This window comes from Perca fluviatilis, chromosome 4 (genome assembly GCF_010015445.1).
Source record: "Perca fluviatilis chromosome 4, GENO_Pfluv_1.0, whole genome shotgun sequence".
Classification (NCBI taxonomy): domain Eukaryota; kingdom Metazoa; phylum Chordata; class Actinopteri; order Perciformes; family Percidae; genus Perca; species Perca fluviatilis.
Window position 1 is genome coordinate 40,574,661 of NC_053115.1, and position 14,832 is coordinate 40,589,492.

General features: G+C 40.4%; 1 protein-coding gene across 1 annotated transcript in view; it reads left to right on the forward strand.

The window, feature by feature from the left end:
* The window catches only part of LOC120557127 (V-set and immunoglobulin domain-containing protein 1-like), a 28,756-nt gene extending 19,711 nt beyond the window's left edge, over nt 1–9,045 (forward strand). The window contains exons 3-7 of the mRNA XM_039797160.1: nt 1,701–1,916; nt 2,405–2,749; nt 2,985–3,314; nt 7,121–7,246; nt 8,978–9,045. Coding sequence (XP_039653094.1) covers nt 1,701–1,916; nt 2,405–2,749; nt 2,985–3,314; nt 7,121–7,188 — 959 coding nt within the window. The 3' untranslated portion in view covers nt 7,189–7,246; nt 8,978–9,045. The remainder of the gene's footprint in view (nt 1–1,700; nt 1,917–2,404; nt 2,750–2,984; nt 3,315–7,120; nt 7,247–8,977) is intronic.
* The last annotated feature ends 5,787 nt before the right edge of the window (nt 9,046–14,832 follow it).

Below are 14,832 nucleotides of genomic sequence, written 5' to 3' on the forward strand. Positions count from 1 at the left end.
GCTAGCTAACCTTAGGAAAAATCCAGCACATAGACGGTACCTTAGAGTAACGTTACGTGAAACAGGTGATTTAACGTCCCTGCTCATTTACATACAGTTTAACAACAAAACTAAATGCTGAGGGAACATTACTATGTTTTTTCATGTTGGTTTTGAGCAGTATGCCTATGCACCCCCACTAAGCTGGAAAAAGTTTTAAACAGTAAGTGAACACAGCGTGTCGGGGGAATACAACGTCTATAGACAGTATACTACAGTGAGGGGGGTAAAGGGACCGCAGGGTTAGCTAACGATAGCTGTTCCCAGACAACTGAGTTGGTTTTGCCTTTTTTTTGCTCACCAAACGCTGCTGCCATCTTTACTCGCGCTGAGTTTTTAAATTCCAGCGGATGATGATATTCACACGACCTGCCTCCCTGACTGGCTTCGGGAGGGGTGGATGTGCGCGTGCGGATGTGCGCATGCCAGTGTCATTCAGAACACAAGACAAAATAAGAGTGTTCTTGCAAAACAGAACATGAAAGATTCCAGGTCGGGAGAACAATGCTGCTGGATCACTGGCACGTCGTTGCACCAACCGCTGTTGATGTAAAAACAGATTCCTCCACCTTTTAGTTTTGCCGGAGAGGTCTGTGTCTCTGTCCACTCTGTAGAGTCCAGTATTAATCCACAGAGCCTCCTCTTCTTCACTACTGAAACTAAAACCAGAACCAACTCTCAGCTGTTTATCCGAGCAGGAGGAAACTGTCCAGAAGATCAGAGCTAACATCTCTGTTCCTGGTCACATTCATCCTACGGCTGGTTTTATCTTCAAAGAGTTTTAGATTTCAGGTTTCAGGAGCATGCACACCTGGAGTTGTTCTCTTTGTGTAGACTGTGATACTATATCATATGCAGTTACATTCTGAGTCTTACATTTACTCTTTGTCTTCTTTTTCAGGGTTCTCCACTGGATGGATTGCTGCTGCAGTTGTTGTTCTTTTTCTTGTTGCTGGTGTTATTCTAGCTGTGCTTTTATACAGGCGTAAAAGAGGTAAGTGTAAAAGATGTATTGTATAAACATATTCATGATGATCAGGCAACACAACAGATTATTTAGATCATCATCATTTTATCGTCATCGTCATATTTAGAGTCTTTGCAGTTGTTTTATCTTCAGTCATTAATCATTCTGTTGGTATTTACACCAGAGTAGGATCAAGTCAGTTGGATTTTCTTTAATAAAACTGTTATAGGACGTTATAATGTACTTAAGATGATATTATTTTTTTCTTAATTATTATTATTATTATTATTCTTAATTAATTTTCTTAAAATGATGTATTATATTGAATCCAGGGAATGTTAATTATATAATACACCACACGCTTAAATATAGTTAAAATATGTTGGTCGTGTCTGAAAAAATATGCGGAAATAATGATGTTACAGGAGAAAGAAATATATCAGCAGTCTGTAGTAGATTAAATCTGAGTGTGCACACTGCCTGATGTTACTGAGAGATGCATCTGCATTTTGGTTTTGTATTTTAAAGAATCCAACCAAGAAGTTAACTTTACTTTGCATAGTTTTTAATTTTTGTTTGAAAAATGCCTCTAGTTTTACAGCCATATGCTTACAATTTTTTTTCTGCCTTAATAATTACTAACTGGTGACTCTGCATGTAAAGATACTGATTAATACATGTTTTTATCTTTCAGTGCCAAAAGTCATCAAAGAGGAAGAAGGCAGTGATGTTACTTTACCCTGTTTCCTCATCACCAATGAGGACATTTGGTCTAGTGGGTTCATCTGGTGTAAAACTGTTGATGGTCAGATGCAGATCCTGATTAATAATGGCAATCTTGACGTCTACGGATTTAGTTTTCCATTAATTCAGAAACATCAAATGTCCCACATTAAGCTTGATGTTGTTGGTGAGTACTTTGATGAACCAGTTAAAGATGTCCTCTCATTTAAGGACTGGAGCCTGGTCTCCACCTTGTTATCTAGCTGCTGCATCTGAACAAACATGATCAAAACTTTGAACTCATCGATGGTGTCAGTTTCACATTTCTTAATGAAATATCAGCAGTCTATAGTAGATTAAATCTGAGTGTGCACACTGCCTGATGTTGCTGAGAGATGCATCTGCATTTTGTTTTTGTTTTTGAAAGTAACCAACCAAAAAGTTAACTTTACTTTTATGTAGCTATAGTTTTAAATGTTTCTTTGAACTCTGGCCTCTAGTTTTACAGCCATATGTGTGAAGCCGAGAGTGAAAAGATCGGACTGCTTAAATTCATACGACAGGATGTTAATGTAATCAAGATCATTTTATTCTAATCTTAAAATTATTGAATAGTTGTACGGAAGGGTAGGTACAAAAATGTATTATTACATGTTTGTTTTTTTCATATTTCAGGGCCAGAAGTCATCAAAGTGGAAGAAGGCAGTGATGTTACTTTACCCTGTTCCCTCTTGCCCGAGGAGGACATTACGTCAAAAGAGTTTATCTGGAAGAAAATGTCTAAGAATGATGAAAGTGAGATGGAGGTGTTCCTGTATGATAATGGTGATCTTTACAGTGACGAGCGTCCAGGTCAGAGTGAGCAGTTCAAAGGTCGAGTCTCACATTCTCCAGATAAACTGAAACAAGGCAACGCTTCCATAACCATCAGAAATATGACGATGGCTGACAGTGGAGAATACATGTGTATTATTCAATCAGTTCAGAAACCTAAAATATTCCACATTAAGCTTGTTGTTGGTAAGTACTTTCATTAAAATATGTCCTCTCATTTAACAACTTAAATATGTTGGTCATCTAGAAAAAAAAAATGCAGATATAATTATGTTAGCGGAGAATTTAGACTACAAACTAAACTGCTTGTAAAACTGCCTTTGTGGAATAATTCTGCTTACACTTTTTTTCTGCCTTAATAATTACTAATTGATGACTCTACATGTAAACATACAGATTAATACATGTTTTTATCTTCCAGAACCAAAAGTCATCACAGTGGAAGAAGGCAGTGATGTTACTTTACCCTGTTCCCTCAGCACCAAGAACCTTTTGTCAACATGGTTCGTCTGGAAGAAAACTGATGATGGTCGGATGGTGTGCCTGTATAATAAAGGTGATCTTTACAGTGGCAAGGGTGCAGGTCAGAGTGAGCAGTTCAAAGGTCGAGTCTCACATTTTGAAGATGAACTGAAACAAGGCAACGCCTCCATAATCATCAGAAATACGACGAGGGCTGACAGTGGAGTCTACATCTGTATTATTCAATCAATTCAGAAACCTGAAGCATTCTACATTAAGCTTGTTGTTGGTGAGTACTTTCATTAAATAGTTAAAGATGTCCTCTTCTTTAACAACTTAAATATGTTGGTCATCTGAATATATAACAGCGGCTAGGAGAGGACGCTGGCGTCTGTTGCTCGCCGCTTCTCCGCCGTTTTTGCTTGTTCTGAATAGTATTTCTCTTGAGTTTTTACACGGATTGATACGGAATTGAAGGCTTTACACACCTACTGACATCTCCTCCAAACATCAGCGGATAGTTGGTCACCTACCGCTGTCAGTGGTGAACACCCGGATTTCTCCGTCGTTCCAGCGCTGCTACAAGGTTTAACTTTTCTCCTGGGGCAGCCATCTAGCTGTCCCCGGTCCGGTTTTGCCTCGAGCCGATATCTCTGCAGCTGGTAGCTAGCTGTCAGCTGCTTCCAGCCAGTCCTCCGTGCCTCGTGCACCCCACTGCCATGATATGGACCATCTTCTCCCTGAGCCTGACAGTCTTCCATCTCTGTGTTTGGCTAACGGCTAGCTCCAGGCTAACGCTTTCAGCGACTGGCATGAAGCTCAAGTACTCTATCCCACAGCTGCTAACTCTCAACAACCGCTCCATTCCAACGTGCATTTCAGCCATCAAAGAACTCGGACTTCAGATCTCTGATCTCTGCACGCTCAACTGACCAGCATGGGAAACACCGCGAGATCTCGCCACACCAAGCAGGCCAGAAAACTTTCAAAACGTGTAGTGGATTTCAGTGTACTACGGCCTCTACAGAGATTCACCACAGCATCAACACTCAAAATTGAACTTTACAATACACAATCCCTCACAAATAAAGCATTCTTCAAACAAGACCACATTATGGACAAGGGATTAGACTTCATGTGCCTAACAGAAACATGGCACCAGCCAGGGGTTTACTCAGCGCTTAATGAAGTCTGTCCCCCCGGTTACAGCTATCTGGAGAGAGTCGCAGCACTGGTCGTGGTGGCGGCCTAGCTGTCATCCACCGACAGAACTTGGAACTGTCCCCCCTCCCCCTGCCTACACTGTCCTCATTTGAATGCCTAGCATTTAAATGTAAACCCCCCTTCCCCATGACAATGCTCCTTATCTACGCCCCCCAAACACAACTCAGCTTTTGCTTTAAACTCACAAACTTAAACACTTTGCACCACCTCTGCCAACATTATTATACTTGGAGATATAAATATTCATGTAGACAACCCCTCCTGCCACTTTGCAGCTGAGTTTCTGCAACTACTGGACTGCCTCAACCTCCAACAACATGTTGATGTCCCCACACACTCCAGGGGGCACACAGTGGACCTGGTCATTTCCAACTCCGCCCCTATTAGCAACCTTCTGACGTATGATCTGGGTGTGTCTGACCACAAGGCCATCTCAATGGAGTTGTCACTCGTTTTCCCACACACCAAAGACAAGCGTCAAATCTGCTATAGGGATCTGAAAAAGATCAACCCGGACACCTTGACCATAGACCTCCAACATCTCTCCTCTGCTGATTTTTCTTCAGTCACTGAGTCGATTGACTTCTACAACCAATCTCTCAGCAGTCTCTTAGATCTCCATTCCCCTGTCAAAACTAGAACTGTCAGCTTCTTACGCACAGCCCCCTGGTACACCAACGAACTCCGGCAAATGAAAACAGCTGGGCATGTCCTTGAGCGGCGCCTCATGGCCTCAGGACTCACTGTTCATAGGCAGGCTTACCGAGAACATCAGAAGTCCTATTCAAGGTCCTTGAGAGATGCACGTTCGCAGTTTTATTCCAACATTATCAACAGCCCTGGCAACTCCAAGCTACTTTTTTCTATCATACATGACATTCTCAAACCGCAAACTCACTCTCATTCAGAAGCCACAGAAGAGAGGTGCAACAATTTCATTACCTTCTTCAGAAAAAAAGTAGACACCATCCGCTCCCTGCTATCCAGTTTCTCCTGTCCCGACTGCGGAGCCACAGCCTGGGATTTCCCAACCTCTCAGCTGTTTTTTTGTCATCTCACAGCAAGAGGTTGAGGACCATCCACCTGTGCTCTGGACCCTTTTCCGACAGCCCTGGTAAAATCAAACCTCCATGCCATAAGTCCCCTCATCACAAAGATCATTAACCACTCCCTCCAGGCTGGCCATGTTCCATCAACACTGAAAACCGCTGTCATCAGGCCATTTCTCAAAAAACCAACCCTAGACCCAGAAGTCTTTGCCAACTACAAGCCCATCTCCAACCTTCCATTCCTGGAAAAAGTAGTTGCTGCACAGCTTCAGGACCATCTAAAACAAAACAACCTGTTCGAGAAATTTCAATCTGGTTTCCGCCCTGGTCACAGCACAGAAACAGCCCTGGTCAGGGTCACAAATGACCTACGGATGACTGCAGACGCTGGCTCCCCATCTCTTCTTATCCTCCTGGACTTGACTGCAGCATTCGACACTGTGGACCACAACATCCTCCTCCACCGCCTAATTTCCACCATCGGTGTTTCTGACTCTGTCTATGAGTGGTTCTCATCCTACCTCACCGGGAGAACTGAGCATGTCGCCTTGGGAGACACTAAATCCCTGACACACAACGTCACATGTGGTGTCCCTCTAGGCTCAGTGCTCGGCCCCACCCTGTTTATTCTCTACATGCTCCCCCTTGGCCATGTCATCAGCCGGCATGGAATTTTATTCCACTGCTATGCTGATGATACTCAACTATACCTCAGGACAAACTCAACATCCTCTGCTGTCCTGCCATCATCCGCTCTGACCACCTGCCTGGAGGAGATAAAGGCGTGGATGAAGCAAAACTTTCTGCAGCTAAACAGCTCCAAGACTGAAGCCATTCTAGTCGGCACCCCACACCAGGTTCGATCATCTGACATTACCAGCATCACCTTCTCCAGCCAAACTATTCCACTTTCAACATCAGCCACTAACCTGGGTGTTAAAATGGACTCTCATCTGACCTTTGAGGCTCACATCAAACATCTCTGCAAGACCTCCTTCTTCCACATCAGGAACATCGCCAAACTCCGTCCCACACTCACTCCTGCAGACGCGGAAAAGCTTGTCCACGCTTTTGTCTCCTCCAGGCTGGACTACTGCAATGCGCTCCTCACCGGGATCCCTGAGAAAAGCCTGCGGAAGTTGCAGTATATCCAAAACAGCGCTGCTAGGATCCTGTTGAGGGTGCGCAAATATGACCACATCACCCCCATCCTCAAATCACTCCATTGGCTTCCTGTCTCACTCAGGGTTGAGTACAAGGTCTCCCTGCTTACCCACCAGTGCATTCATGGTGAAGCCCCCCCCTACCTCAAGGAACTCTTCACCCCACAGACCTCAACACGTACCCTCCGATCTGCCTCAGCATATTTTTTGAACCCTCCCAGGACAAAACTCCGTACAATGGGAGATCGAGCTTTCTGCTCAGCTGCTCCCAGTCTGTGGAATGCTCTCCCTGACCACCTGAGGACACCACAGACTGTGGATGCTTTTAAACATGGCCTTAAAACCCACCTTTTTAGGAGAGCTTTTGAGTGAACTTGGGCCCTTTTCCTTTGATTTATTTTCATGCTCTCCATGTGTTTTTATAATTTTTAACACTATCTTGTAGTACTTTGAGATTTGCGTAAATATAAAGTGCATTACAAATTAAATGTATTATTATTATTATTATTATTATTCATCTATAAAAAACATATGCAGAAATAATTATGTTAGAGGAGAAATTAGACTACAATCTAAACTGCTTGTAAAACTGCCTTTGTGGAATAATTCTGCTTACACTTTTTTTTCTGCCTTTAATAATTACTTCACACATTTTCCAGATCAACTGGAACAAGGCAACGCCTCCATAACCATCAGAAATACAACGAGGACTGACAGTGGAGAATAGAGATGTAGTTTTCCATTAATTCAGAAACCTCAAATGTCCAACATTAACCTTGATGTTGGTGAGTACTTTGATTTAACAGTTAAAGATGTCCTCTCATTTAAGGACTGGAGCCTCGTCTCCACCTTGTTATCTAGCTGCTGCATCTGAACAAACATAATGATTAAAAATAATTATCTGTGTGCATTCAAACGACAGGATGTTATAATGTACTTAAGGCAATTTTATTCTATTCTTAAAATGATAGAATATATATGAATTAGGACTCTATTCTAATCACACAGCGACACACACAAAGCAGTAGGCGTCTCTAAGTGCACCTGCTATTCTGGTTCATGTTTGTGGATTAACTTTATTTCCAAACCGAAAAGAATGCGTAATACATAATGCTTTCTTTTTTTTTACTTTTTGGAGGGGGCAAATCTGTTTATATCAGCCACCAAAATAAATGATCTGTTAGCAGTTTGTGCAGCCTGAATATGATCAAGAAAGTTTGACTTAATTTTCTTTAATATTGTTTTGTCTTTTTTACTGCGGCTTCACCTTGGAAGAACGCCCTTCATCCATTAATGATGGTATGAGGCTTTCAGGATTTCGCGGCCTTTTTTTTAGATTGTTGCGGCTCAAAATGCCGGATTTAGCGGGAAGTTTTGTAAAAAATTGCGATAAATGTTGCGATGTCTTTTGGTATAGCTCTTTCAAAATAAAAAGGAAACTTGTTTTGGGGAGAATAAAACTTCTCTGGGCTGAGTTTTCCTAGTAACCTTACCAAAAAGGCTCAGGATGCTGCCAATGTTGGTATAATGGCTTGTGGATTTACAGTAAGACAAAAAATAATTTATTGAATCAAATTTGAACATATGTGTCAGTGGCTTGTTGAGTTCATTGTTAGTTAATTTAATATCCTGGCCTGGGACACATTCATACGGTTTGATAAAGGACTTATTGGACTTTAACTTATCATTGATCTTACAATAACGAGCGTAGCTGTCCTCAATTTAGGTCATCCTGTATGTCTCATCTCCGGGTTTTCCTGCATCCACTGTGTGTGTGTGTGTGTGTGTGTGTGTGTGTGTGTGTGTGTGTGTGTCAGTTGCGGGGAGAACTGAGCAGCTTAATTTCTATCATTGTACACAGGCACAGGAATTCTGTCGGGCTTGGTCCTATTCGGGCCTAACTTTTAAGGCCTGATTACAGCTCTACTGCATTATTCCTGTTCCAGAGGTGTGTAGAGCAGAGAGGATGAGGTCAACATGATGATGCTCTTATAAGCCTTGTCTTCTTGTATTCACACCAAATTACAATTTTTTAAGTGATGGTGTGAAATATTGTGTAAAAAAGGTCACTTCATTTAATTTTGTTATTTTATATTGTGTTTTATTACGGTTGTTTGCTCTTTAGACAATCATTTCTTACTTCTGGATTTAAAATATGTTGAGCCCGTGAATGAGATGTAGCATTGATTACCTTAAAAATTAATTTAACACCGTAGACCTCTCTCCCTGGACCGCGATCAGATATCTGCTTCTTAATATGGTCATAAATGAGTCTCTTGCCGTTCCTTGAATGTGTTGTAAACGAAACAAAGTGAACGTGTAGGGAGCACAGCCGGCGAGAACACACAAGGCACACAGTCTTTTTTATAGTTGAATGTCTGTTTTGTTATTTATATATATATATATATTTGAATTTAGAAAGATGATGAAATGTAAATATATTTGTGTTGTCTACCAAAATAATGTCTTTTAATATAAAAGTTGACTTTATGAAATATATACTTTTTTTGCTGCAGGTCCTGCAAATATAAAAGACAATCCTGTCATGGTTCAGATGCATCCTAAAGAGGAGTCATCATGTGGTAAGTCGACAGATATGATGTCATTCAGGTCTATCGTTAAGGTGTGTGTGTGTTTGTCTGTTTACTTGTACATCTATCTTTGTGAGAACCATTTTGAGTTTTAAACCTTAGGAGTGAGGACATGTTTGAACATTTTGAGCCGGTCCTCACCTCCAAACAGATCCTTCAAAGGCCTGTTCGAGGGTTCAGACCAGGTTTTAAAGGTCCCATGACATGGTGCTCTTTGGATGCTTTTATATAGACCTCAGTGGTCCCATAATACTGTATCTGAAGTCTCTTTTATATAGACCTTAGTGGTCCCCTAATACTGTATCTGAAGTCTCTTTTATGTAGACCTTAGTGGTCCCCTAATACTGTATCTGAAGTCTCTTTTATATAGACCTTAGTGGTCCCCTAATACTGTATCTGAAGTCTCTTTTATATAGACCTTAGTGGTCCCCTAATACTGTATCTGAAGTCTCTTTTATGTAGACCTTAGTGGTCCCCTTATACTGTATCTGAAGTCTCTTTTATATAGACCTTAGTGGCCCCCTAATACTGTATCTGAAGTCTCTTTTATATAGACCTTAGTGGTCCCCTAATACTGTATCTGAAGTCTCTTTTATATAGACCTTAGTGGTCCCCTAATACTGTATCTGAAGTCTCTTTTATATAGACCTTAGTGGTCCCCTAATACTGTATCTGAAGTCTCTTTTATATAGACCTTAGTGGTCCCCTAATACTGTATCTGAAGTCTCTTTTATATAGACCGTGAGTGGTCCCCTAATACTGTATCGAAGTCTCTTTTATGTATAGCCTTAGTGGTCCCCTAATACTGTATCTGAAGTCTCTTTTATATAGACCTTAGTGTTCCCCTAATACTGTATCTGAAGTCTCTTTTATATAGACCTTAGTGGTCCCCTAATACTGTATCTGGAAGTCTCTTTTATATAGACCTTAGTGGTCCCCTAATACTGTATCTGAAGTCTCTTTTATGTAGACCTTAGTGGTCCCCTAATACTGTATCTGAAGTCTCTTTTTATATAGACCTTAGTGGTCCCCTTATACTGTATCTGAAGTCTCTTTTATATAGACCTTAGTGGCCCCCTAATACTGTATCTGAAGTCTCTTTATATAGACCTTAGTGTGCTCCCCTAATACTGTATCTGAAGTCTCTTTTATATAGACCTTAGTGGTTCCCCTAATACTGTATCTGAAGTCTCTTTTATATAGACCTTAGTGGTCCCCTAATACTGTATCTGAAGTCTCTTTTATATAGACCTTAGTGGTCCCCTAATACTGTATCTGAAGTCTCTTTTATATAGACCTTAGTGGCCCCTAATACTGTATCTGAAGTCTCTTTTATATAGATCGTAGTGGTCCCCTAATACTGTATCTGAAGTCTTTTTTATATAGACCTTAGTGGTCCCCTTATACTGTATCTGAAGTCTCTTTTATATAGACCTTAGTGGCCCCCTAATACTGTATCTGAAGTCTCTTTTATATAGACCTTAGTGTTCCCCTAATACTGTATCTGAAGTCTCTCTTTATATAGGCCTTAGTGGTTCCCTAATACTGTATCTGAAGTCTCTTTTATATAGACCTTAGTGCCCCCTAATACTGTATCGAAGTCTCTTTTATATAGACCTTAGTGGCCCCCTAATACTGTATCTGAAGTCTCTTTTATATAGGCCTTAGTGGTTCCCTAATACTGTATCTGAAGTCTCTTTTATATAGACCTTAGTGGTCCCCTAATACTGTATCTGAAGTCTCTTTTATATAGACCTTAAGTGGTCCCTATACTGTATCTGAGTTCTCTTTTTATATAGGCCTTAGTGGTCCCCTAATACTGTATCTGAAGTTCTCTTTTATATAGGCCATAGTGGTCCCCTAATACTGTATCTGAAGTCTCTTTTATATAGGCCATAGTGGTCCCCTAATACTGTATCTGAAGTCTCTTTTATATAGGCCATAGTGGTCCCCTAATACTGTATCTGAAGTCTCTTTTATATAGGCCATAGTGGTCCCCTAATACTGTATCTGAAGTCTCTTTCCCGGAATTCAGCCTTGGTGCAGAATTACAGCCACTAGAGCCAGTCCCACAATGAGCTTTCCTTAGGATGTGCCATTTCTGTGTCTGTAGCTATTGAGGAGGAGAGAGGAGAGGGGGGCAGGGGGTGGGGGTGTGGCCTTGACCAACTGCCACTTTGCTCGTTTGAAAGCCATGATGCCTCTCTCAGGGGGCAAAACTCCTTAAAAAAAAAAAAAAAAACCCTTTCCCCAAAACCCCCCCCCTTTTTTAAAAAACCCGCTCCCCTTTCCCACCCTATCCCCCTCTTTTTTTTTTTTCTTTTTTTTTTTTCTTTTTCTTCCCCACCCACCCACAATTTTTTTTTTTTATTTTTTATTATTGGAGAGACAAAAAACACCTATATTTAAAAAAAAAAAAAAAAAAAAAAAAACACAAACTCAGGGGGAAAGGGAAAAAAAAAAAAAAAAAAAAAGGGGCCCCCCTGAAAAAAAAAAAAAAAGGCGCCCAGGGGCCCTTTAAAAAAAAAAAAAGGACGGAGGCCACCCCCCCCACCACCCCCACACCCTTACCCTTTTTTTTTTTTTTTTTTTTTTTTTTTTTTTTTTTTTTCCCAACCCAAACAAAAAAAAATTTTTTATTTTAAAATTGTGTAAAAAAAAGGTCACTTCATTTAATTTTGTTATTTTATATTGTGTTTTATTACAGTTGTTTGCTATTTAGACAATAATTTCTTGCTTGTGTATTTAGAAGAATAGTAAAGGCTGAGATGTGGTATTGATCTTTTTATCCAACTAGTGAGAAAGTGAATAAAGTGCCTTAGAAATGGCCCAGAGAATTGTTTTTTTTTACTATATATTTACAATGTTTATACAGTTAACTATTTGTATATTTGTGTTTACACAGTTGTAATTAACATATTTACATGTTTAATTATTTATATCAGCAGTTATGAATCTATCTGTGGTTTTCCTCACATTATAACCTCAGTCTAAGTTCTGCTAGCGTCTGATTGGTTAGTTCAGCGACATGTGAGTCAGAAACAAGGAATTTTGTTTTAACTATTTAGAACAATTCAGTACATTACAACTTCTCACAGGAATATTGATTTTGCATTTCTCCAAAACAAACATATTCAAAGCGGCAAGGCTCTATTGACAATACATTAAGGTACATACATCAATCAATACACTAAAATAAAGTACATAGTACATACATAATAAAGTGCTTTAAATACTTAAGGCAAGGCATTATCCCAATCTAGCAGTCATATAAAAGTCCTCAATTAGGATTCTACACACAAATATATTAATGTATCAAAACAGACAGGAAGTGCTGTTGTTGTGTGACCTCGGCCACGTTCAGCCCCGACAAAATGTAGCAACATGTTTTTCTAAATTTAGACGGGGCTGAGTTGAACATCCTGTTGTGTGTGCGAGCCGCTCTGCCTTTTTATTACCACGAGTTTACAGACACGTCTCAGCTGATTGGGTACGGAAGGGTAGTGCTGCCACGGCAGAAAAAGAAAGACGTCATTATCACTTTATTACCTGAAAAGTTCATTGTAATAACAAGATGTTTTTCACGTTATAACAAGATATTTTCAAGTTTTTACATCATACAAACTTATCAAGTTATAACAAAAACATTTTCTTGTTATTGCAATACACTATCACGTTATAACATAACATGAGAGTTGCATACTCTAAGAAGGATTTTGAAATGGATGGAGCATACAGAAGGAAGAATGACTCTCAGCCCATGATGATGTAGAACTTAAATTGTGTTTATGATTCATGATTCTCAATGTATTCGTCTGCACACTGTCCTTATTTAAACAGGAGTTTCATGTTCTGACAAGATGAATGTTCACGTTACGTGTAAAGTTTCATGTTACAACATGAAAAGTATCACGTTATAACATGATAAATAGTATATTGTAATAACAAGAATTGTTATAACTTTATAAGTTTGTATGTCGTAAAAACGTGAAAATATCTTGTTAAAATGTGATAATACCTTGTTATAACGTGAAAAACATATTATTACAATAAACTTTTCAGGTAATAACATGATACTGATTATGTAATCCCTGGGGATCCCCTGTGACACAGCCCAAAAAACGAGAGACACACCCACCAGACCAAAAATATAATAGAAAAATATTTCTTGCTAAGTAAGTAACACTTACAAGGAATTTGCCTTGGCTGTCGGTGCATGAAAACATTAACATTTAATATGATATAAACAAACAGTAAATGTAGAAAAATGCAAATAACGCATAAAAAGGAACGTGAAGGGGTTCAGTACATGGACCTTAAAACAGACCAATCTCCAAAAACAGGAATGGAATCATGTGTTCATCTTTTCACAAGAGACAGGACTGATGATGATATTAGACTTGTGTAACTCCAGTAACACGACACAAGATGGCGATAGAGCTCCACCGAGGATGTATTTTATATATTTATTTTAACTGAGGAGTGGTAGGCTGAAACCAAAAGTTATGATATGATAGAGTCCTCAAGCATTTCTTTTGGCCAGGACTGAAGTCTGATGTTGTTCACTGTTGTACCTGCCATGTATGTCAAGTCACTGGAAAACCAAACCAGGTGATTCCCCCTGCTCCTCTCCACCCCATTAATGGGTGAGCCATTTCAAAGAGTGATTGTGTGGGACCATTGCCTAAGACTAAATCTGGAATTCAGTTCCTACTAACTGTTATGTGTGCTTCCACTAGGTTTCCAGAAGCTATCCCACTATGGAAAATAACGACTCCTGTCGTTGTCAAAGCTCTGGTGAAGTTCTTTTAAATGTTTGGTCTGCCAAAAGTGGTTCAAACGGATCAAGGAACCAATTTCAAATCAAAGGTGTTTGTCCAGGCACTTCAAAAATGAGGCGTTAAACATACCTCTAGTCCCTATCATCCTGAAAGTCAGGGAGCACTAAAGAGATTTCATCAGACTACGAAATCCATGTTACAGAAGAACTGTAATGAGTCGCAGAAGGTCTGGGATGACAGTGTGCCGCTTGTGTTGTTTGCAGCCCGTGAAGTTGTACAGGAGTCTCTAGGGTTCAGACCTGCTGAACTGGTGTTCGGACACAAGGTGAGAGGTCCTTTGAAGGTATTTAAGGAGCTACTGGTCATGCCGGAAAAAAGAGTCAAAAGTATTCCACAGTATGTTGCTGGGCTCAAGGATCGCCTCCAACAAGTGCTGACTTCTTCCCAGCTCAAGATGAAGAAACGCTATGACCGTAGAGCAGTTGCATACTTGTTCCAGCCAGGCGACAAGGTTTTGATTCTGTTGCCTATACCCGGTTCTGTACTCTCTACTAAATTTTCTGGTCCTTATGTTGTAGAGAAGAAAATCGGTGAAACCGACTATGTCATCCAGACCCCTGATCGCAGGCGACGAACAAACTGTACCACTCCCGGGGGAGTCAAAGGGAATCAACCACAGTCCGGGGTGAGCATCCAGCTATATCGCCTATGGCTTCCAATTTGAAGGTGAGCTCTCCTGGTGATAATGATGGGCTGGTGATGCGTGGTGCTACACCACAAGGGGCCAGGCTGAGTAACATTGAAGTGCTGTCCAACTTGGACCGCTACTTGTCTCATCTGCCTGATGACCAGAGTAAAGATGTAAAGGACCTAATAAGTCATTTCCTGTGTTTGTTTGATGCCATCCCCTCTCAAACTTCTGTCATAGCTCATGACGTTGTTCTGACTAGCCCTGAGCCACTCAAGCAGCATGCATATCGGGTAAGTCTCGCTAAGAGG